A 25,110-nucleotide genomic window follows, 5' to 3' on the forward strand; every position below is an offset into this window, starting at 1 on the left:
AGCCACTGGAAAACAGAATCATCAAAGAAATTTGATAAAACTTCTAATATTGAGCCGTGAAATTCTCATGCAGAGTACATTGCAGAGGTCCAGAGGTATCACTAAAAATAAAATCCCTTTAAAAAAAAAATGCTGAGCATGTAATAACTGAAACAAAAAAGATGAGAAAATGTGGGCAGATGAGAACGCGATTCATGTTAGTGTTTCATCGTCAAGTTATCCCGCCCCCGTTGCTCTCTCTCCCATCTCTCGCTCCCCTCCCCTCCCCTAGCTCTCTTTCTCTCTCTCTCCCCAGCAGTCTGCTGGAGCTCCACGCCAGGATTAGAGGGTTGCCGCCAGTGTCTGATCGTAGGGAAAAAGAGAGAAGACTGAGTAGGAAACAAAAAAAAAATATATATCCGGAATATAAGACAGCATTCTCTTGACACATTTTGGCACTTCAACTCATTCTCAAGCGTCCGGCATCTTATTGCTGAGACCTCACCTGGGGAGTAGACTGATCACCACAGGGACTACCTTCTGGACCTCCATACGGAGAGCCATGTGAGCTGCACCCCACCTCAAACTGCCCAACATTCTTAAGATAAAGGAATCACCCCTTGGATTCTTCCCCTTCCCCGGAACCTTCACTTTCCGTGCAGGGTGAGAGCGATTCTCCGGGCTTGTCGCTCTGCCCCCCGGAACCACTCGTCTTGGGGCGCTGGTAGGGCTGTGAGTGCCCCCTGGTCTGGAGGCCAGCCGGCAGCACTCCAGCGCCATGGATTACCTGTTAGGCTTTGTGGTGCTGCTGTGCGGGGCGCTGCAGCCGGGAAGTGGACTGGAGCCCAAGCACAATGTACCCAGGCTAAAGCTGTCATACAAGGGTAAGCCCATTCTCGTTTCACCCTCCAGTCGCCTGGGCAATGTGAGACTTGGGCAGAGCAAGGCTCATCTAGTCTCTTTTTCTTGCCCGCGGGCACTCTTTCATTCTTTTCATCTATTTTTTGCTCACAAGGATTTTTTTTTCTCCTCTAATTTTGCATGGCTATTTAAGTCACCGGTTGCCTCCAAACGCATCTCCGATTAACTTCTCTGTTACTTTCCCTCTCCTTTGCTTACAATTTGCTATTCACGTTACAAATGTCCAGATTGGTTCCATATGCCGAGGTAGAGCTCTCGCCTGAAGTTAAATGTATATATTGGCCCATGTCCCCACTCTGCAGCCCTGTTAAGTGGCCCGGATAGCCAGTAGAGCCTCTGTTTTAATGGCTTCTGTCCCATAATCTACTGTCAAATAAGGTATGGGTTGGGTGAGGGGCTTCAGTTTTGACACAGAGCATTTCTTTAAGCTGTGTCCAAAATGGAAGCGGAGATTTGAATAAATATGTTTACAGAAGTTTTATTTTGAATGTTGAGTGGTTCATGTGTACATTTTTGGACGTACACGGCAAACATGTCATTGGCTCCCGCCGTGTTATTTTCAGGGGGGACTGCAGAGTGCCATTTCTTCCGTCCTCGTGCCTCCACCCTCCCGCTAAATCCGACTCTTTCTAATAGCAAACTTTTCCTCTTCGCTCGGAATAATAACATTTTCGGCATACTTTTGGGAGCTTGGGAGGGAGGCTGTTGTGGTTCGCGCCCTAAAACACGATCCAAAGTGGCCAACGGAGAGTGTGGGCCCTATTTTAGTCTGACTCGTAAAACGTTCTCTCGGCAAAATTTATGATCAATCGCCGTCAATTTGCAAGTGACAACAGGACTTTGTGGTGGAAGGTTCCCTTGTGTGCTTGACTGCGCAGACCAAAGCTTTGGTCCCGCGGATAATTTTGCTGGAGTTGAGAAATATATTTAGAAATCTTGTGAAGGGGGTGAATGTGATGTTTGCCACTCTAATTGATGTTCTATCTTTGGCCGACTTGTTTGCTGTAACTTATGTTTAGTGGCCTGCTGTATGACATGTTTCATCCTTCCGACGAAGCCCAGGTTGTAATTTTGGTGTGATATATTTCCCATTATCACAGTTTGTGTCCAGTCTGACCCTGCTCATGGGTCCCAATTCTCAGCCTTTTGGCGTAGGCCGAGACGAGGTGGCGACATATATGGAGTCGAAATAATCGCGGGTGGTGCAAAGTGGGCGGTCGCCAAAGTTGACGTCTGTGCGGCTTGATTAGAAGAGAAGAAAGGAAGTAGCGGTGATCAGTTGCGGACGGTAGGGATGTACATGAAGCGTTACCTGGGCAACCAAAGCCTGGAAAGCTGAAGAATGAACGGCTTCATGCGTGCATCTCGGAGGACACGAATAAATCTGCCAGGACTCACCTGATCCGAGTCAGACCTCCCCTGGGTGCCGTAGTGGGGGCCGGCCTGCAGGCGTGATGGGAAAAATGTCATCCCTCTCTCAGCCATCTGTGTGAAGAATGCTCGAATGCTTCCCTGACAGCTACTCAAGAGAAATAGGCTGTCATCCAGTATCTGTATTAAGTGCACGAGTGATGAATTAGAGAGCATAACCTCTTTGTTTACGAGCAATGGGACTCGACACCCTCCGTGACTTTCCTTTATATTTTTTTAGCGAGTAAAATGTGTCCGGTCTTATAATTAGACACCTGGTTGTGTGCGGATGCATCTGCCAACAAATCTGTCGTTGATTGTGTGCATCGCCGCTCGTTTTGTGTCTCGAGCCCTACAGGTGCCTCAAGGCGCTCTTGATGCCTGTCACGGTTACTGGAAGGAAGGTTGTGGGCAGGAATTGGCAGCAAGACCGTCACAGACGGAAGGGAGACTGGCCGTGGAGTGAGGTGTCACTCAACCCCTCTCCCTGCATAGTAATTAAGTCAAATAAACGACAAGGCGGAATCCTCTCGAGCGCGACGACCACACGGGTGCTGAGTGACGCCTCTGCGCGGTGGACGGAACAAGCGGGGCCTGTGATTTTGGGACTGTCAAATAAACAAGCCAGCACACGAGGAAGCCTCCTCAAAGGGGAGAGCCGGACGACAACACCGTTTCACGGAGTCGGACTATATCTCTGATTTAGCTCGAGTGGAAAAGACACGGCGACCAGCGTGCAGTTGGCCGCGCAGAATGGCCGGCAGATAAAATGAGGCCTCGCGTGACAGCTGGCGCGGCAAGTGCAGAGTGAATGATTTCAGGGGCCAGTTGGGACAGTGGACAAAAAAAAAATGGCCTGGCTTCTCAGAGTGGAAGCTTGCAGGAGTTAATGATTTTCTCTCCTTATGCAACAAATACTTTTACTTCTACTGACAAGTACATAGGTGAGGTGAAATGATGAAGCCAACTCCAATTGGAGGTCGTCTTGAGCATTGTAAACCATAATCACGGGTTTCCTGCTGTAATTAGTAATGGGTAGGTTAGGACGGAGGATGGAAAGGAAAGCCGGCTCAGAGCTTAACTCCTTCACGTTCGGGTGGTCGACATACTAAAAATTTGTGGAAGCAGCCTTGTGAACAATTTTGAAGCGCTAACTCCTCCAACGGCGGGATATCTCACTCCATCCACTTTGCGGTATTTGGACAAAATTCGGACTTCAAATCTTCTTGTTTGCTCCCTGTCTCGAAAAGTGGATCATTACTTTCTGTCGGTGACTTCTCGTCGCGCACGGATGCTTCTACGAGCACAATGCTTCGCTCCCACGGTTCGACGCACTCATGCATTCCACAACACAATGCCTGCGCAATCCACTTCAACTGCGGGCAGCCACCAGGAGCAACACTGACTCCTACTGGTCGAGCCGTGAATATGTGCGTGATAGAAAAGCAGAGTGACCCCCAAGTGATCCTAAGTCTAAAACCATTTGGGAACCTGATAATTTCTGTCATCTTGCGTAATTATGGACTCCGCTGTGAAGTGAAGAAGTCTGGGAATCTGCAATGGTCTTCCAGCGCTTCAAATAGACTCGGTGTGGAACCGCATTCACTGTAGTCTGGACTCCATAATAAGCCAGTCTCGATGATTGTGTCCTCATCGGCCCCAAAGGAGTCTCGCGTACGTTTTGGGATGTCGGCTCATCAGCGAGCATCTTCTGTCTGTCTCGTACGTCCAACCTACCCTGTCGGATGTGGATAATTACAAGGTGTTCTCCACACTCGCCAACTTTGCAGACGCGGGCCTCCATGTCAGACCTCCTCCGCACGGACCACAATCCCGCCGTCTTCAAGCATGTTTTGCATTCTGTCTCCTCGATATGCTCGACTGTCATCTTGAGCGACCCTCATTTTTTACACATTCCACAAGTCGACACCAAACCCGCGTGCTCATGTGTTAAACCCAAATATATCACAGTCCCACTCTGATTCACTCGTGCGTGTTTGGCGAGCGTGTGCAGACGTCCTACGTGCCACACATTCTACAAGAATCTACTCGCAGTGACTAAGAGATGCAATGTGGAATCCTCTGGAAGCGCATCATTTGGAAAATAACCGATATGTTTTATTTTTGTCCACAGGGAATGATTTGCTTGTCTTTATTCACTCATGTATACAAAATATCAAAGTTGCATTGTGATTTCTTGCATGTAGTCTGGTTGGATTGTTGTGGTCCCTCACAAACAATACTGTTTGTCTAGACTGTTTGAATAGTGCAGATTTGCATCAAGGATCAGGATGTGGGCTGGCCCTAGCCGCTGAGGAATGACGCCACCCGCCAAGTCGCTCGGAGAAGGCAAAGGGGAACCGATCCACCTCGCCGCTGTCTTTGCATCTGCCGTGAGTGGCTCGGGTTACAGCTGAGGTGCAGATTTGCCGAACCGCGGGTATGAAGGGGTGCTCCCACCTGCTAAGGCTCGTCAGTCACAGAGGAGAGGAGGGCACACCGCTCAATCCCAGTCGAATCGGGTTACAAATTAGTGGACGATGGACTGAGACACAACACGTGGACTTGACTCTGTCGTCAAACTTTGATTCTATGCGGGACCACCTTAGGTAGCGCAGGAAAAGAAGCATCACAGTTTGGGGTTCATACCTGCTTCCGATTGGACCTCAGTTGGACGAACTCCCGAGTAAAAGTATGAGCTAAGAAATGGGTGCTGCAAAACCAAAAGAATCTTCCTGTTAAATTTGAGACTTTTTTTGTACATCGTCTTGCTAGTTGGGTTCACCAAATTTTGTGTTGCTCGGTAAAACTGGTGTCATGGGCTGAATTTTTGCATAGATTATTCATTTAATGAGACAGGCTGCTTTAAACCAAAATGGAAGTTTCCCTGTTGAATTTAGGGCCCAGCTCCTTAAGACATTTTTGTACATCCCGTCAAGACAAATGGCTCCACCGAGTTTCCTGCCACTTGATGACACTTTTTTTTTTTTTTCCTTACCTTTGCTCAAAATGACTGCTTCAAACCAAAATGGCTGTCTTCCTGTATTATTTTAGACATGGGTCCTTGAGTCTTTTTCGTGTATTGTGTCATGGTAGACGGCTCTATTGAAATAAACCACCCCCCCTCTCCAAATGTTCGAACAAAGTACAAACTCTGTAATTCGCAAAAAAAATTGGTACTTCAAACCACAATGTCAATTTTCTGGGTCATTGAGACTTTTTGGTGCGTTCTTCCAATGTAGATGAGTCCACCAAATTCCATGGTGCTCAGTGTTTTATTTTTATTTTTTTAACTCAACTTTCCATCAAGGTCTGAGCCCTTCCTCAGAATGGGTGCTTGAAACCAAAATGTCCGACTTCCTGTGCAATTTTGGCCACGAGTCCTTGAGACGTGTGCCCACCCAATTATACGTTATTTCCGCAAAACCGGTATCGGAGTCTGATGTTGAACTTTCGAGGTTTTCTTGTGTTTCCAGGCTGAATTAATTGGCGCGTGTTTCTATTTTGTCTCATTGGGGGGGTGACCGGCATTGTTTGCCGTCCGCACTTTGCTCTCTCGCTTTCCACTGCCTCGCCTCATTAGTCTGGAATAAAATGTCAGCGGCGACACGAAGCAGACACACGCGACCGCGCTTGTAACCGCAACGTCCGCGTTTGATTCATCTGCAGAGCAGCTCCACGCCACGCCGGCATTTGCATACAAACCCCATCTGTGAGTGTGTGAGTGTGTGTGTTAAATGTGAAGCAGAGAGCGTGCATGTCGCATGAACGTTTAGCGGCATGCACGTGTGGGCTCGCTGCGGTGGGCGCCACCGGGCCTCTAGCCTGTCTGTGGTCGGCGCGCTCGCTGTGGTCCCGCCGCGCAGTGACAGGAGGAGACGCACTAATCAAAAGCTTCCATATTCAACCACTATTTCGAACGTGTGTGTGTCTGTGCGTGCTCTCGTCTCTCGGTTTGCCTCAGTCGCCCATATTTGGCTCGTCGACTAATGCTTGGTGCAGCGTGAAACATTTTGCTGCTGAACTGTAACGACGGTGGTGTTCCTTATATTTTGATCGTTCCATGAATATGGCAATGGACGGAATATTAGGAACACCTCTCAACTTGAGGGGAAAAAGATGAAGGAAACCTTTTATTGTAATTAATCCAGTCATTCCATCGTTGGAATGTATTGATATAAATCTCTCTCTCTCTCTCTCTCTCTCTCTCTCTCTCTCTCTCTCTCTCTATATATATATATATATATATATATATATATATATATATATATTTTATTTTATTTTTTTTACTTGGTAGGTTAAAGGATAGTCTGAAAATGGCAGACAATGAATAAAATATTTTGTCAAGCACATTGAGTTACCTTGTATATGAAAAGCGTTTTATAAACGTGTTAAATGAAACATAAAAAGGACAAAAAAAATATTGTATAAAAAAAACTAACAATGAAAGGCAAAACATGTTACATAATGAAATAAATAAATGTAAAATTGAATCGAAAAAATATAATTCTTTGGGAAAGACATTTTAAAAAGTTTTTGCGGGACTGGAAATTGATTTGCCGTTTATTTTGCATCTAGTAAATTAATATGATTGTAAACAAATATTAAGAGAGGGCATGAAAGAAAATTTATTGAATATTTTTTTCCTACCAATGTTATTCTACCTCTGCACTTATTTTTAACAGTGTGTTCGCAAACCTGATCCAAATATGTCGCCGGGGTGTCCGAACCTTTCACTTGATGCTCCTTCTTTTGTTCCGCTCTTCACTCGTCCAACCACTCCAGCGCCGATGAGAGAGAGCTCGCCGTTTAGCCACGCCGACATTCGGCACACACTTGAGCTGCTCGCAACGCTCTCGCAAAGTCCAACGCTCCGAAAATATGAGAACCATTCGAAATGTGACGGCCGAGGCGAGAGTTATGTGCAAACAGTCGTCTTTGTACCTGACACCAGGTTGTTTTGTTCCCTGCGTCGCCGCGGCAACAGGCCCACACCTGCTACTGTGCTCTCGTGGGAAAGGAGCAAAGAAGAAAAGCCAGAGAGGCAGGAGAACTTTCTGTGGATATCCTTGAGCTTAGGATAATATTTGAACACATTGTGGAGCGCCGAGCACGTTTACCACGCGTTTCCCGCCTTGCCGCACCTGCGTTTTGAGGTCGAAGCCTGGGCGAACACACGCTAAGAAGAAAGGGGAAAGGGTGGAGTTCTGAGGCCGAGGTTGGAACACGCCAAGCAAAACGTACAAGAACCACACATCTTTGCTTTTACAACGTTCAAATCACGCGTGAAGGTCGACAACTCCCCCCCCCCCATCCTCATCAACACACTCCCTTTGATTCGCACAACTTGTGATTTTACAAATCGCCCATATAATAGTTTTGTTATTCTAATAGCATAACTGCCAATGTTTTTTTGTTTTTTTTTTTCTTTTTTTTTATAAATATTGACAGAAATTTCACAAATAAAAAGACTCCATGACCTGGTGATCCATATTTTTATTTTAGATTATAAATGACTTGGGCAGTTATGCAAATAGGCTTTGGCGTGATAACAATTCTGAGTGAATAAATATAAACAAAAAGGATATCATCCAAAAATTCCGAAAAATATTTCATATTCCGACTTTAAAAAAATTTATATGGTCAGCGTTCCAAAAATGATCATGCAATTTTCTTTAGAATTTCACAATATTAAAAACATCATTGTAAGAAGTGATATGAATAATGTTCAATTTCTGGGGGTAAAAAAAGTAAAAAATTATTACAATAAAGTTTCTATTTCAAGAAGGAAACAAATTAAATAAATTTTTAAAAAATATTAAAAAAAAAATATATATATATATATATATATAAATATATATATATATATATATATATATATATATATATATATATATAGTGACACACGTGTTTGTATAGTGTACAGTAACGTGAAGGTGTTGCATTAAACACACTCTGCCGTTCCACACAAGCACACTCGCACTCACACAGCTGAGCTCCTCCGACGTCATGAAAAAAAAAAAAAAAAAAAATCAAATAACGCCCGTGGCTTCTCTTCCATTACTGTGCGGCGTGTGGGTGTCGACGCCTGCTTGACAAATGGACGCTCCTCCACACGCGCGATGTCAATTCATTGTTTCCTCTTCGGTCAAGTGCGTGTTTTGAGAATATAACAATGAAACAACATATGTTTTGCTACGGCTTTTTTCTCTTTTCTTTTCCACACACTCCACTCCGTACAACACACACACACACGACCAAGTGTGTTTGTAAACATGCGCAAGAGAGCATGTACGAGTCTTGTGTTGCGAAACTTTAGTGGAGTGCGCGGCGTCCAAACGAGCGTGTCCGTGTTTAAGTTGGAGGTCGCCTCCTTTCCCCCCAAGACACACACACACCCACACACACACAAACTAGATCCCAGCAATTTTACGGTGATAGACAATTAAATGAATTGTATCGAAATAATTTGTACATCCTGATAGTTATATTAGTAATATTAGTCATTTTTTTGCAGAGGATAAATAATATATGCATGTGAGTATTAACTTTAAATGTTTGCGGCCTAAAGGGATATCAACACTGCAACATCGACACTATTTGTTAGCCTGTATACGAAGTCTGTTTATTTGAAAAATACTTTTTTTTTTTTTTTTAAATCACAAAATTTGGACTTAAGTGCTTTCTTTTATTGGATGGCGATAACATGTGCCACTCCCACTTCCTGCCGCATCTCTCCCTTCGTGAAACCTAAGACGACCTCCTCGGGTTCCGTTGACTGGAAATGGCATTTCCTTACACTTCCTCTCCCCGACTCATTTCCTGTGTGTGTGTGTGTGCGTGTGTGTGTACGTTGTGTGCGTGTACATCAATGACCACAGCGTCCTTCAGATGAGTGTCGGTGCGCATGGAATGTCCATTGTGGGACAAAAAGCCACAATCGCACACAAGCCCACACACATGCGCTCAAGCCATCTGCGGTGGAGGACAAACCTTCATACACACACATTCATGCCTCCACACACGCACACACGTATGAGCTGCGAGCACCTTTCCGGTGTGATGCACCTCCTCCATGGTCGTCTTTGTGGTCGCTTCATGTGATGTGGACGCACATGTCCTAGTGGGCGCAGATGGCTCCTATAGCGGCCCGTCAATCACGCGGCCATCCGGTGGACAAAAAACTTGTGTGGAAATATGTGTGTGGGGGTGTGTGTGTGTCTTTCATACGCGACGCTGATGATGATGGATGCTGTTTAGTTGCGGAATAAAATGCTGTTTGGTCTATGCTGCTAAGCTCAAAGTTTTTAATTTTTGACATCGGAGAGCGTGGCGACTAACCAAGTTTGGTTCGCAGTCAGGCAATTTGAGAATAAAAAATAAATTATTTGGATTTTTTTTTTGATTACTGTCCTGTGAAAAACATTGAACTCACATTTTTTTCATGTTTTTCTTTTTAATAATAAAAAAAACAAAAAACAAAGACAACTCAGGCCCGACCGATTTAGCTGTTTTTTTTTTTCTTTTTTTTTTTTTTTCATTAATTAATTTATTTTTTAGGTTGAAGCCCATTCTGATATTTGGCAGGAAAAAAATACTCATTGTGAACCTCAAACTGCTAATGCTAACGTAATTGGCAATATTTTCCGTGTTTACCAAAGCACCGCGCGCAATAGCAGCCCTGCTCAGCGATGTTGGTGGCGGCGACATCAAAGCCGGCAATGCCCGTAAATGGAAAAAATAGCTCAACCAAATTTCACAAAGCTTACACGCCAAAGCATGTGATGTCAATACGGGAACATGCATCCTTGATATTTTGGTTTTGGAACGCACCAAGACTTTGATCGTCGCTGGAGACACGAGCGAGTCAATATTTTTACCTGTCATTTGTATTGATGGTGGAGCCAAAATATTTTTACGGTCGTAAAACAACGAGACATTATTTTAATGAAAGGATTTTATATATATATATATATATATATATATATATATATAATTCATCCACACATCCATTTTCTTAACTGCGTATCCTCACTAGGAAATATGATTAAAAAAATAATGATTAAAAATAAAACATTATTTCAAATACATCATCTCAGTGTTGAACCAAGTGTAGTATATTACAGAACGAGTTATTAAGTCTATTAAAACCGCTGATGCATCGTTTCCTCCTGCTCCCATTTGCATCCACGACATTCATTTATTGTGTCTGCAGCTGTCTTTTGTTCACCAAATCCTCCCCACGCTCGGCCGGCCTCGTCTTTTAAATGTTAATTGAATGCCATGTAATGATGTAGTGTCACATGGAGCATTCAGTCACGCTCTGCTTTGTCTTCATTTACATAATACCACGTTTACACACACACACACACAATGATTGCATATGAATTATTCAACCAATCACACAGATGAACACACTGAACCCTGATTGGGACTTGCTGGGACGTTCACGCCGCATGTGGCGCGCCGTACCTGTCTTGCTGTGCGTGGAATAAAACATGTCACACAACAGTGTGATTGAAGGCTAATGTCGGAAAGAACAATATTGAGGCTCCAAAATTACATTTTGGACTTTTCTGTTTTTTCCTAAAATGTCCTACTACTTCTTCTCTGTTTCCAGAGATGTTAGAGTCCAGCAACTTGGTGAACTTCGCCGGGTTAGCCAACAGTTCCGGCTACGACACATTCCTGCTGGACGAAGAGCGAGGTCGGCTGCTGGTCGGCGCCGAGGACCACATTTTCTCCTTCGACCTCGTCAACATCAACAGAGACCACAAGCAGGTACAAGTCTGCTAGGTTAATGCTGACACCGTAGACGGGTTAAGATTTGGATTCAAATATGACAAAATTTTTTAGTTCGGCTGGAACAGATTTCGACAGTTATTTTAATTTCAGCGCGGGAAGATGATTTGAGCTTTAAAGTCTCTTCCGCTTCCTCCATAATTCCATTAGCCCACCTGCTGGAGATTAACAGACTTTTTTTTTTTTTTTTTATCTGATTTGAGACCAGAGTAGATGGGACCGCCACTTTTTTTTTTTTTTTTTTGCCTGCAGGCTCCACGCTGATGAGCAGAGGAATGAAAAGAGTGTACTTTCCACCCGCTTTCTAGTTCTCATCTGGGCGTCATTACAATTTGAAAGCAGTGATTAGGCGGGTCCAGAAATTTGCAATGCAAATTCCCGACTCAGCTGATGGCGGGGATGAAATGTCTTCAATGTGACATGTGAACGCAGGCCACGTAACTCAACATAAGCATATAGTATAAGTAAAAAGAAAAAGTTATTCGCATATACTGGAGGGAGACAGTCACAAATTCTCAATAAGATGCAGTCATATTAGTCATTCTTCACAGATGATAAACAATATATGTCTTGGCGGATAAGCATGTTTCCTTGCTTCCTGGTATTTTTCTAAATGCTAAAAATTTATTATTCAGATTTAATTCCATTAAATTAGTTTTTATACATTTTTCTTTTACCGAAATTATATTTTTTGACATTTTTTTATATTTAAAAAAAAAAAAGACATTGCATAACGATTTTTTTCTGGATTTTGACTGATTTTGCAAGGCCTGCAGAATTTTGTTTTCTGAAGATATAAAAACACGGAGCTCTGACGCAAAAGGATAAGACGTATAAATACGTCTTTGGGAGCCTGGACTACAATTTTGAAAACGTATATATAAGTCTACGTATATATACGGATTGAATGCGTTAACACACTTAGCTGCGCTATGCTAACATGCTAGGCCATGTGCGAACAATTGTACATTCCTCTAAGTACATAAAGAGTCAGCGAACGTCTCACTCGCGGCCTGTTTATAATCTGTTTATAATTCATGTGCGCACATATGGATTTGCCAAGAGAACAATTTGAATGCATTATTCATACTTTGTGTATTGTCTCTTCCAAAGCTCTCGCCCGCTCGTCCGTTCTCACGTCAGACGACAGAAAAGTGCGTCCATATGTTACACTTGTGTATAGGGACTTAATAAGAACCATATATGCCGTACATACACGACTTGGGTGTGTGAAAGATATTTCTGAGGTCAGACCGAAAAGAAACTAGCTCAGATTAAACTCCAAAATGTTTCTTGAATTATAGAAACGTGACTCACGGCGTTCCTGTTTCATGAAACATTCAAGCGCTCCCTCTTTCCACCCCTTCTTGTCTCTCTCTCCTTTTTTTTTTCCCTTCCACTTTGGGCGCCGAGTGACTTTGTGCACCTTGTCATTTGCTCAGATCGCGTGGCCCGCCACCCCCTCCAAGCGGGACGAGTGCAAGTGGGCGGGGAAGGACCTCGGGGTAAGTCGTTTTTTTTTTTTTTTTTTTGCTTCTTTTGGCGACCGCAATGATACGTCTGCTCCGTGTTTTGCCTTCTCATTCACTCGCTTTCATTTGGACTTTGAAGTCCACTCACGGGACGCGGCATTAGGCGTTTTCGCACATATTCCAATGACAAATAAGATGAGGCCTTTACAAAAATGCTTACTGTTAATCGTGGCATTGACCGTCGGTAAAAATTTTTCTTCCATTTGATCATATTAATGTGCAGGTGTGCCTCATAAAGAGTCCGTTCAGTGTATGTTTTGCGGGAATTAAAAAAAGATAAGAATAGTCAGAATAAAAATGAAATGTAAAGAAAAAAGAGTTTATATTTTGGAAAATTTCCTTTTTTTAATTTTAATTGAAAATGATAATCACAATTGTACAAATCATAAGGAGGTGAGCGTTTTATTGTGGATTTTTTTTTATTTTTTGTGAAAAGAAAATATGTAAAGTGATGCGGCCAGAAAAATAATAAATAATAATAATAAAAGATATATATATAAAATAATAGAAAAATTATATTTTTTATTTTAATTCCGAGAAAAAAAATGTCCCACTAATCATATAAAAAGGGGCCAGTGAGCATTTTCTGGGCAAAAATGTTTATTCCGAAAAAATATGAATAAAAAAAAATTAAATTAATAATGAAGTGGCTGATAAGTGTAGATTTTGGAAGGATCTGTTTTTATTTGATTCAATTTTGGGGAATAAAAAATTAAACATTCCACACCAATAACAAATCCAACCTTTAGTCTGTTTTCAGAAAATTAATTGTAGCAAACACGTTAATTATGCTACCAGTTAAACGATATATTTTCATTTTTATTACGTCATATATGCCAAGTACTTTTGACGCGTATCTGATCTGTGAATGTACGTATAATTCATTCATGTGTCACGAGTGATGTGGTGTGTTTAAATCCAGCGCGCCAAAACATGTTTGTCAGTATTTAAATGACAAGAGGACGTCGCACGCAAGCGCTCCCACACAGATTATTTATTACTTTTGTTTGAGTGTATTTATATATCTATGCTTTGTTTCAAGTGGGAGTGTGTTATTCCACTCGCGAGTTTGACCAACACATTTACTGGCGCTGGCTTTGTTTGCGTCGTGTGTTTGGATAGCTCCTCTCGCTCTCGCCGGACGCGGTCTTAATTTCACGCCTGGATCGCACGTCATCCGCCGTTACATCGGGCTTCAATGCTCACCTCTGTTAGCAAAGCGATGAGGCGTTTGCGTGCCGCCGCCGCCGCCGCAAAATGTTTACCCTTGAGAGGCGGCCAGCGGGAGCAGATGGAGCGGAACGCACCAGGCGCCCGTCGGGACAATACTCACCATGTTCACACTTTTCCAAAAACAATCCTCCACCGGGGCAAACTTGCAGCAGCCCACGGTTCGCACGGAACAGCTGTGGAAAATGGAGTCGGCTCATCCCAATATATACAAAATTATTCCCTTAATGGGTCATTTTCATTTACTGTCGAGTTATTCCACGACGATTTGAAATTCCCAATAAAAATAGTGGAATAGTTCTTTTGGGAATAGTGCCCCCCCCCCCAAAAAAAATATCGACGAGTTCATAACCGTGGATTTGATGCGTTACATTGTAATTACACACACAAAAAAAAAATCACTTAATTCACTTCCATTTAAATGATTTTATTGAGACAAACTTTAATTTAGCCAAACATATCTGCCGTCTTTTATCCTCGTTTATGGTGTTCACTGATGACACGACCGCCTCCCACGTCGCTAATGAGTCCAACCCGAAGACAGCCCTGTCAAATTTTAAGAGGGGTCGACTATGAGCGCACCGGGGGGAGGTTTGACGTTTAAACGACGGCGTGAGAATGATGTCGTGTGCTGTAGGAAACACAGAGGGGGAACTCATTAAGCGGGCAGCGTATAGACCGTACGTACGTGCACGGATGAGGTCAGCCACAATTCATCAAGTAAGATTTCAGCAGTGGCCCTCTGGGCGAACTGGCCAAACGTTTAGCGCGCTAGTCGCTAGTAAAAATGTCATAAAAGTCTTATCTTGTAGTTTCTTTTTGTTTCATTTCTACATCTGTACTTTGACCTGTGGCTAGCTTCCATTTAGCCTCATAGCTAAATGACAAAAGATTTCTTTCCAATGCTGATCTTTTCTGTCCATCCCCCCCAAAAAATCCCATCAAAAGAATAATTAATAACATAAAAAGTTATAACGATCTATAGCGATTATCTTAAAAATATGGACACAAAGCTAAACGATTAGCAATCTTGGTTTCGCATCCAGTTAGCTAAAAAAAAAAACATTTTCTTTTCATACTAATACATTGAGTCCATCTAAAAGTTGAACTTTTGTCAAATTTTCAACAAAAAATATGTCTTTGACACACCACAGTATTTAGGAAATAAAACATTAACAAGGTATAGTCATTTCATTTTTTTCAAGTTCGGCGGGCCAGATTAAAACGTTTAACGGGCCGCATGTGGCCCCCAGACCATAGTTTGCCCACGCCTGATCTAAAGGATTAATTTATCTGTCCCCCTCGAAAAGTTTTAGTTGAAAGTAATTGGTATGATGTACAAGGATAAATTTCCGCTATTGAAACGCAGCTAACACCCTTTTGGTGTTGCAGCAAAGTTAGCCTTGTTCTGTCCAACGCTAACATGAGGCGACTGCGGTTCAAAGTGTTCTGTCTCCACACGTACCCCCCCGAAGCCGTTCTTTTGCAGTTTAAACAAACGGGCCATGCGGTCAGATTCTATTACCATTTCGGGAGACCGTTGCTAACGTTCATGCAAAGCTAAGGCGGCTGTCTGTCTATATTTAAATGACAGATGTTATGTTTTCATAAACGAGGGCAAATAAGTCGAAACTGAATGTCTTGAACACATGTGTCCATTAATAACGTTCCTCGTTCCTGATTAGCATGGCGCTAAACGGCCTTGCGCCGTTGGGAATGTCTCTATTTGCCAAATACCCCCAACATGTGGAACATTCCCGATCAGAAGCGGATTTGCCTGATTTCTCTCACAGGTGGGAATTGCTTAAAAAGGGAGCGGAAATTTCTTTCTTGGAAAAATCAACCCCCTTTTGAACGGAATCCCACCTGAGAGTGTTCCGGGCCTCTTCCTGTTCGGTTGGGCTCCGTTTTCAAACGCGACGCTCGTCTCAATTAGCCTCCGTATCGTTTTCCGAGAAGATATTTTTTTACGATTTACTCTAAAAAGTTTCAAATGTTCCCTGTTTGCGTCTTTTCCAGAAAGAGTGCTCGAACTTCATCCGCGTGCTCCAACCCTACAACCAGACGCACTTATTTGTCTGCGGCACCGGAGCCTTCCATCCTATCTGCTCTTACCTGGAAATGGGCAAGAAAGCCGAGGTACTACAATCAGAAAAAAATAGTCGGCGGCATTGAATCTGTTCATCGACAGCTGGACTCGTTACTTCAACAGGACAACATCTTCCGGCTCGCCTCGCATTTCGAGAACGGTCGCGGGAAAAGCCCTTACGACCCCAAGATGCTCTCGGCGTCGCTCCTGATCGGTGAGTCCCGATTTTCCGACTGTGCCCGCTGCAACCTGCGACGTTCCTAACTTTTCCCCACCCCGCCAGACGGGGAGCTCTACTCGGGCACGTCGGCCGACTTCATGGGGCGGGACTTTGCCATTTTCCGAACGCTGGGGGATCACCATCCCGTCAGGACGGAGCAGCACGACTCGAGGTGGCTCAACGGTAAGCAAACGGGCAACGGACGCCGCCATCAGGATTCTTGAGCGCTATCTTTCAGCATCACGTTGGACTCGAGAGGACCTTTCCCTCGAGTCGAGCCGGCCGTCCCCCTTCGCCCCCCCCCAATCCTTTTGCTTTCCCACACTGCTAATCCACTCTCAGCTGTTTTCCTGTTGTGGAGTCAAATTCCACTTCTTCTTCTTCTTCTGCCTTCAACAATCAGACACTCCAGAAGCCTCCGCACCACTGATGACATATTGTCCTGACGTTAATCCCCCATCCATCTTTCACCTTGTAATGGTGGGGATTACGAAAGTAGAGGATATTCGATTTGGCATTTATCATCGAGGGCTTCGTGTGTCACAAGGGGGGGGGGGGGAGTATTGGTCTAACTACAGGTGCTGAAAATAAAAATATGGATCATAAAAAAGGTCCGCTTTATGCCTTTATGGAGTCTCTCGCTCTCTTTCTCTCTGTTTCTCTCTCTCTCTCTCTCTCTCTCGCTTTCGCTCTCTCTCTGAATCCCTCTCTCTCTTTCTCTCTCTCTCTCTCTCTCTCTGTATCTCTCTTTCTCTCTGCCTCTCTTTTTCTCTCCCTCTTTCTCTCCCTCTGACTCTCGCTTACTCTCTCTCTCTCTTTCTCTCCCTTTCTCTCTCTCTCACTCTCTCTCTCTCTCTGTGTATCTCTCTTTCTCTCTGCCTTACTTTTTCTCTCTCTCTGTCTCTTTCTCTCTGTATCTCTCTCTCTCTCTCTCTTTCTCTCTACCTCTGTCTCTCGCTTTCTCTCTCTCTCTCTCTTTCTCTCTCTCTCTCTATCAAGCTCCACGTAAAAAACGTAAAAAGTATTCCATTGTGTAATATGCCTCTCTGCATGCCGCGTCCTCCCCAGTTTGTAATTCCACGCAGCGAACCGCGCGACCTGCGCCCGTAATTTATGAAAGTGTCGATTTAATGGCGCATATTCGCTACGGGGGCGTGCGAGGCGTTGATTCATCGCAGAGGTCTCGCACCTGCCTCCAGCAGGGGCTTATAAATCCACGTCCCACTTGAAGGGTCCGCCGCTCTCCCGCCCGTCCTTTTTCACAGCTCCTCTGAATTCCCTGAAAGGCGTAACATGGCACCGCTTGTTTCACTCCAGCGCGTGACGCCGTTGTTTTTTTTTTTTGTTTTTTTTTTCTTGCCGCTTACAAGCGGAAATCTGGGCTCTGATTTCCTCTCACTCTTAAAATCGATGGTGCACGGCGCAATCAGAACCATGTGTCTTTGAGTGGATGTGGTTTGGATGCGCAGTTTAGAGCGCGGGATATCTTGGGGGATCACTTTCCGAGGTGTAAATGAAGGTGAACTGCGTCCGTGGAACAGAGGTGGCTTTGTTTGACTCCTTCTAACGGCTGCTTTTGTTCACCATCACCCCCCCCTCCCCGCCGCCGCGTTTAGACCCGAGATTCGTCGGCATCCACTTGGTCCCGGAGAGCGACAACCCCGAGGACGACAAGCTCTTCCTGTTCTTCAAAGAGAACGCGATGGACGGAGAGCACACGGGGAAGGCCACCATTGCCCGGATAGGACAACTGTGTAAGGTAACAAAACCAAAAACTGTTTCAGGTTCTGCGGGAACGTTTCAGTTCTTGGGACTGAAGTCGAATGGCATGTTCGGTTTTTCCTTGATTTAACTCAGACTCTAAAACAAACGTTTTTAATTTTGCGTCATTCCATGAATGGTAATCAAATTTCAAGATGAAAATTTTTTGGGGGAGTGTCAGCATGAAACTTTGTCTCGTGGTCTGCAGAATGACATGGGAGGCCACCGCAGCCTGGTCAACAAGTGGACCACCTTCCTCAAGGCCCGGCTCACGTGTTCCGTGCCGGGCGTCAACGGCATCGACACGCACTTCGATGAGCTACGTGAGTTTCCCCCGGACTCCAAGGCACTTGGCGAAGTTCTCGAAGATAACATTTCCGCGTCCTTGTTTTGCCTTTTTCAGAGGACGTTTTCCTCATGAGCTCCAAAGACCCCAAGAATCCGCTCATCTACGCCGTTTTCACCACATCGAGGTATACGTTCCAGATCGCCTCCTCTATATGTTGTCTTGAGGAACCCTTTTCGCCAAATTTTCACTGAACAAAAACCTTTAACTCCTTCCTGCAATATTTCATTTGTTGACGTGTTGCTAGGCAACCAGTCGGAGCTGACAATTCTCCTGTTCTCTGTCCCCATTCCACATCCTTCTTGTAACAAATTCCCAGACGGCGCTCCTCACCCGTAATCCACTCACATTCGGAGAGAACCCGTTTTACCTGCCCCGTTTTATCCCCCCAATCAGATTACGACCCAAATGCCGCATCTGCGTGCACTTACCGTGATGATACCTCATTTGCATATGTCAGAAACACGAATCCAAACACTTCACCGTCAGACACCGCTAATGATACAACGTGTCTCAATGGAACTATGGCGGCGGCGGACGGCTTTTATCAATTTCCTGGCTTGTATTCAAGCTGAGTGGTCAAGCCGCACAAACACACACACACACACACGCGCACACACAAAAGCACGCATTACATTCAATTAAGGGACATCGGGGAGTACAAGAGACTTAATTGGTTTTCGAAGCGGCTAGTTTCCCCGAGATGAATAGAGCACAGCTTCTTTTAATATGGCTGCTTAATGGGGCGCCGCCATTGACGGATCAATGTTTGAGTGAGTGTGTGTGTGTGTTGAGAATGCAATTGCATATGTGCGAGATGGAATTTCTGCACAAACAGATGTTCCTCTCAAGCAAAGGCGCCGCCGCGTCCTTTTGGTTAATTGAATTTCTGTTGAATTACCAGCCCCGGAGCGGACGTCCATTCATCTTGCCGACTCGACGCGCACTCGCCTAATTAGTCGGACGCAACTTGGAAACAAAAGAACAACGCTGGAACGTTTGCGTTCCCGCCGTCTGACGTCGAAATTTGATGGATGAACGTGGTGCGACCGTGCCACGTCCGCAGGAATATCCCACATTTGGAATATTCCGGTTCCAAGGAGCGGTGCCTTTTGGATAACCTGGGACGGGTCGTAAATTCTCAAAGGAGCGCTTCCACTTTTTTTTTAAATTTTTTTTTTATAAGATTGATTGATCTCACGGGTTTCTGGAGCAAGTGGAAGCCACCGGCGCGACTTCCAGGGATGCTCTGGAAAGCGACGTCCCAAGCCAAAATTCCTGTTTAAAAAAAACAAAAAAAAACTGGAAGCAATCAGAGACGTTCCGAGGCTGTACTTGCTTGGTCGCCGTCTCCTGTACTCACTTGTGGTTTCTTCCCCCCCCCCCCGCAGCAACATCTTCAAAGGCTCGGCGGTGTGCATGTACAACATGGCCGACATCCGGAGGGTATTCCTGGGCCCCTACGCCCACAGGGACGGACCCACATACCAGTGGGTGCCCTTCCAAGGCAGGGTGCCCTACCCCCGACCTGGAACTGTGAGTGTCACGTCCACTAGAACTTGAACATAGATTTTTGTACATAAGACCAAGGTTTCAAAGTCATTCAACTAAATTTCTAGAGCTCTCAATGGCACAAGTTCCGCTTGATTTGAAAAGGAAAACAAATGGTGCCCGTCACCAAATTGTAACGCGAATGCCACCTAGTGGCAAAAAAAAAAATACCTCATCATTTAAAATTTTTAACTTCAAATAATTTTAGAAATTAAATTAGAATGACTGTGTTAATGAATCAAAGGTGCAACTATATTTTTATGTAAACATTTTTGTCCACTTTTGTGTTAATTAATAAGAGTATGAAATATATCCATATGTCAGAAAATGGCCAAATTACAATCATGTGTGCTAAATGTGATTAGTCTACAAAAAATTCATAATCTGACTCCTGAAACTCCAAAAATATAAATTTTTTAAAAAAAAAGCTGATTTTCTTCCGGCGTCTGGCCAACAGTGCCCAAGCAAGACGTTCGGTGGCTTCGACTCCACCAAAGACCTCCCGGACGACGTGATCACGTTCGCCCGGGGCCACCCGGCCATGTACAACCCTGTGCACCCCATCGGCGGGCGGCCCATCATGGTGCGCACCGATGTGGACTACCAGTTCTCGCAGCTGGTGGTGGATCGCGTGGAGGCCGAGGATGGCCAATACGACGTCATGTTCATCGGCACGGGTACGACCGACCCTTATGTTAACAAATCGTGACGATAACGCCGATGGGGGTTGTTATCGATCAATTATTTCTTTGCAGATGTGGGCACTGTTCTCAAGGTGGTGACCATCCCCAGGGAGAGTTGGCATGACCTGGAGGAGGTCGTGTTGGAGGAAATGACCGTCTTCAGGGTACGATTCGGAAATAATCATTATTGTTAAGAACCTGAGCCGATTCGATGACTATGTGTATTATTTTAATTCAGGAGCCGACCACCATCACCGCGATGGAGTTGTCAACCAAACAGGTAAATTCCACAAAGTCAGAGTGGAGCGCCAATTCCATCAAGAATCCGACTTAAAATGTCTGAAAGAAATACTTGTTTCACCAACTGACATGAAATTGGCTGGACAAACCGTGCATATCATAACAGGACGCACAATTTTTTTTTTTTTTTAATTTTGAGTACCAGCCTGGAGTGTCCAAGCGATCGCTGTGAAATTGCTCGGACGTGCCCTAAAGTCTCATGGATATATAAACAGGAAGTTGGCCATTTTTGTTCGAAGCAGCCGTTATGGGGTGTGAATTCTGTGAAACGGGACCTTGGAAAGTGAGGGGAAAAAAAAAAAAAATAAATCAGCCCCCGTCACCAGTTTCACGGCTCGACCCGAAATTGGCTTGACATGTCAATCATAACAAGACCAAGGAACCACGCCCAATAAAAAAAAAAAAAATCATGAAAAAGGTGCATTGAAAGCACAAATCAAAATCAGCCATGGACGCAAAATTGGCTAGACATGCCGATCATGGCAAGACGCTTGGAAAACTCTCTAGGACCCAAGCATGGAATTGAACAGGAAGTCGGCCATTTTGATAAAAAGCATTTTGGGCGTTTATAACCTCCTATTACACATTTCCACCAAATAATCCCCAAACATTTTTTTTCCTGATAGTTTGCTTTAATGTTTAATTCATTTTGCTTAAATATTGCAAAAAATACTTCAATACTTCTACACTCTCACGCATCATTTTTCTTCCTTCATCCCACAGCAACAATTGTATTTGGGCTCGTCGCTGGGCGTGTCGCAGATGTCGCTGCACCGCTGCGAGGTGTACGGGAAGGCTTGCGCCGAGTGCTGCCTGGCCCGGGACCCGTACTGCGCCTGGGACGGCTCCGAGTGCTCCAGATACTTCCCCACCGCCAAAAGGTACCGCTTTGGTCGTCACACCTGGGAGTTATCAGTACAAAAAAAAAAAAAAAAAGCACGGCCAGAACATCTTGGTACTTGTAATTAGGTGTCGGGACAATACGCAGGAGCATCCTAACATTTTTCTACCCTGCAAATATTTAACAATGAGAAGCAGATGGAGCCATAGAAGACACAATGTGTGCAAGTGTAGCGGTACCCCTTCGAATTTTCAACTCAACATGGACTTTTTTGGCTCTGAAGTCCAGTAATGATCCCAATGGGGGGGGGGGTGCAGTCGTCCCCCTTCAGAGCAACTCTCGCTTTATTCCCCTCACCTTTGGCTCACCCTTCCTTTCCATTTTTTTACGAGAGGAACAGGAACGGTGCGGTAAAAGCTTGACGATGACATTTCTCGCGATTGCCGTTTAAAAAAAGGAAAAAGAAAGGCGACTCTCGTGGAAATGGCTCATCAGAGGCCACTGAAGGTTTGCGGTGATTAAGTTCAGCCTCCATTTCGCACAAGTAGTTTAGCAGCGGAGGCTGGGTGGAGATGACGCGTTCACGTGTATTGAGTAAGATTGCCCCCTAGCGGCTGAATAGCAGCAGTACAGGATTAAACTGACTGTTTTGTCGTCACAGGCGCACTAGACGGCAGGACATCAGGAATGGAGATCCACTTTCCCAGTGCTCGGATCTTCAGCATCACGGTTTGTAGAAAAAATAAAAATAATTAGTAAAAAAATAAGAAATTAAAAAAAAAACCACAGTTTGCCGTTTCTTCTGGTCTAATGTTGACTTCCCATCAGATGACGTTGACGGCCTGGGCGGCGGCGTCGGTGGCGGCGGCGTGGAGGACCGCGCGGTCTATGGCGTGGAGAACAGCAGCATGTTCCTGGAGTGCAGCCCCAAGTCTCAGCGAGCGCTCGTCTACTGGCAGCTGCAGACGTCCGGCGGCGATCGCAAGCATGAGGTGTGCGTCTGATTTTGAAGGTGTTTGTGTTTATTTCTACATTGTAAAAAAAAAAATTCTCTGTGGTGTATTTTTAGATCAAGATGGACGACCGGGTTCTGCGGACGGATCAGGGCTTGCTCATCCGCAGTCTGTCCCAGTCGGACACGGGCGTGTACCACTGCCAGGCGGTGGAGCACGGCTTCATCCAGCCTCTGCTGCGTCTCACCCTGCAAGTCATCCCCGCCCACAAACTGGGCGACATCCTCCCTGGGTCGCCCGCGGCCGGGGCGCCGCCCACCGGCAAGCAGCGCGTGTGGTACCGGGATTTCCTATCCTTGCTGGATCATCCGGACCTCAACAGCGTGGAGGAGTTCTGCGACCGTGTTTGGAAGAAAGAGCGAAAGCCCAAGAAGGCGAAGGCGCCCAACGGCAACGGCCAAGCGAGCCCGCCGCCGCGGCCCAAAGCTTTGGCTCCCAATGCGCAAAGGTTGCAGGCTGGCGCCCCGCAGGGTAAAGCTTGGCTCCAAACCGGCGCAGAGAACCAGAAAAGTCAAGCCGGCCTCGGTATGCTGAGCGTCCAGACGCCCAAGAACCAACCCAAAACGCAAAGCGGTCCGAAAGGGCAGGCGGCGGCCCGAGCGGGGGTCCAGCATGCCGCCAAGTGGCGTCGCATGCAGGACAACAAGAAGGGACGCAACAGGAGAACCCACGAGCTGCAAAGACCCCCAAGGAGCGTTTGAGGGGGTGGGATCAAACACACCAAAAGAAGCACAAAGACAAGCACACACACACACACATGCACACACATTCTGTAGATTGCATCTCCAGTGTAAGATTCAGTGACCTCGCCATACTCCGACACACGCACACACGCACGTCACGAAATGCACACGAGCTGTGAATATTAGCAGCGGCAAAGCGTGTGAGGACGTAGCCGGTTGCCATGGATACGGCTCGGCGGACACTTTTGCGCCTCCTTGTACATACATAAAGCTAGCCCACACTTAAACGCGGTTCCAGACGGGAAGACGGTGGACAATTCCGGAATTAAAAAAAAAAAAAAAAAACGGAGCAGCACATTCTCCGCAGGACTCGAGCATGCGACGCCCACGGAGCGCAAACAAACTGTCGTTTTGCAAAGGAGCAAAAGAAGCTTCCGTGTCGCCATTAACGCATCACATGCAGTGGGAAGCATCGTGCATGTTGTTGTCCAGCCATGTGTTAAATAAGCTACTTATTTTATAGGCTTCTGTTGTTGTTTTTTTTTTTTTTTTTTTTACAACCTACCTGAAACATTTTTTTCTTTTTATATCAGCCACACTACATGACTGCAATGGTCTCATTGTCCCCTCTGTGTAACTTATTTACATCCGCAACTCACACTTGTTTAGTGTACATACAGTATATGCGACAACTTTCTCTCTGTGTGTATATACCGTACAGAAAACACCATGTGATCTTTATTTATTGCTCGTTTTGTGAAAGGGTTGCATTTATTTTTTTATATTATGCTATTTTTGGGGTGGGGCTCGTCAGCGTATTGGGGGGAAACGGCAGTTAAAAAAAAATATTTGGACCAACGGGCAGTAATTACAACGAGGATTTATTTTCGGGATTGAATTACAGCGTAGATAGATGAATATAAAGAAAGCCTAGCGACGATAAGCACAATTTAGTTTTATTTTCAGTATTTTTTTTCTTCTACATCCATGTGCATCATTCATTTACATGTAAGATACCCCCCACTAAGAAAATCAGTTCTAGCTGTGAATCTCTGTAAGATTTAGTGCAGACAAATGTTCATGTTCAGCCCGAGGAGACATGTAATATTGCATGTGAATGCTGCCTACAGTACGTGCATCTTTTTTTTTTTTTTTTGACTGTCTGAGTGTTTTGTGTGACACTTCCCTTCAAATGCCAACAACTGTGATGTTGTTAATAACAACATAATGAGCTGGCCAACCCCCCCCCGGAAAATTAAAAGACGTTTCGTGTATTCCTAATTCACTTTTCAGTTGATACACTGAAAGTGACTGCAGCTGCTGTAACACAATTCTTTATGGCATGCATTCGGTTGTCTAAATAAACATCCCTGTTACAAAAATAAAAGTGTCGGTTTTTGCACTTATTCTTCCGCTATATAGTAATATGATACGATTCAAACTAGTTTAGGAATTGCCTTCCAGTTGGAATGTGTTAGTTAAGGACCACAACCCGAAATCACGTTGCAATGTTGCCATCTTGTGGCTCTATGGCGCAACTGCGTCCAGTTGGCGGCAATTGACGTGTAAAATGCAACTCTGATTCAAACCAGTTCAGGAATTGCCTTCCAGTAGGAAATAATGTATTACTTTAGGACCACAACGCGCGATAACGTTGCAATGTTGCCCTCTGATGGCTCTAAGGCGCAACTGCGTCCAGTTAGCGGCGATTGACGTGTTAAATGCTGCCCTGATTCAAACTAGTTCAGG

General features: G+C 44.9%; 1 protein-coding gene across 1 annotated transcript; it reads left to right on the plus strand.

The window, feature by feature from the left end:
- The first annotated feature begins 309 nt into the window (after nucleotides 1-309).
- LOC148341370 (semaphorin-3aa-like) lies at nucleotides 310-23,914 on the plus strand. Its single transcript, XM_088282825.1, has 17 exons — nucleotides 310-863; nucleotides 10,931-11,091; nucleotides 12,555-12,617; nucleotides 15,894-16,013; nucleotides 16,087-16,177; nucleotides 16,247-16,366; nucleotides 17,800-17,942; nucleotides 18,153-18,267; nucleotides 18,348-18,417; nucleotides 19,682-19,826; nucleotides 20,299-20,518; nucleotides 20,597-20,688; nucleotides 20,763-20,804; nucleotides 21,548-21,705; nucleotides 22,327-22,394; nucleotides 22,494-22,657; nucleotides 22,735-23,914. The coding sequence occupies exons 1-17, from the start codon at nucleotides 758-760 to the stop codon at nucleotides 23,377-23,379; spliced, it is 2,523 nt and encodes an 840-aa protein (XP_088138951.1). The 5' UTR covers nucleotides 310-757; the 3' UTR covers nucleotides 23,380-23,914.
- The last annotated feature ends 1,196 nt before the right edge of the window (nucleotides 23,915-25,110 follow it).

Source organism: Idiotropiscis lumnitzeri, chromosome 2 (genome assembly GCF_059441095.1).
Source record: "Idiotropiscis lumnitzeri isolate Australia: NSW breed Sydney's pygmy pipehorse chromosome 2, RoL_Ilum_1.0, whole genome shotgun sequence".
Taxonomy (NCBI): Eukaryota; Metazoa; Chordata; class Actinopteri; order Syngnathiformes; family Syngnathidae; genus Idiotropiscis; species Idiotropiscis lumnitzeri.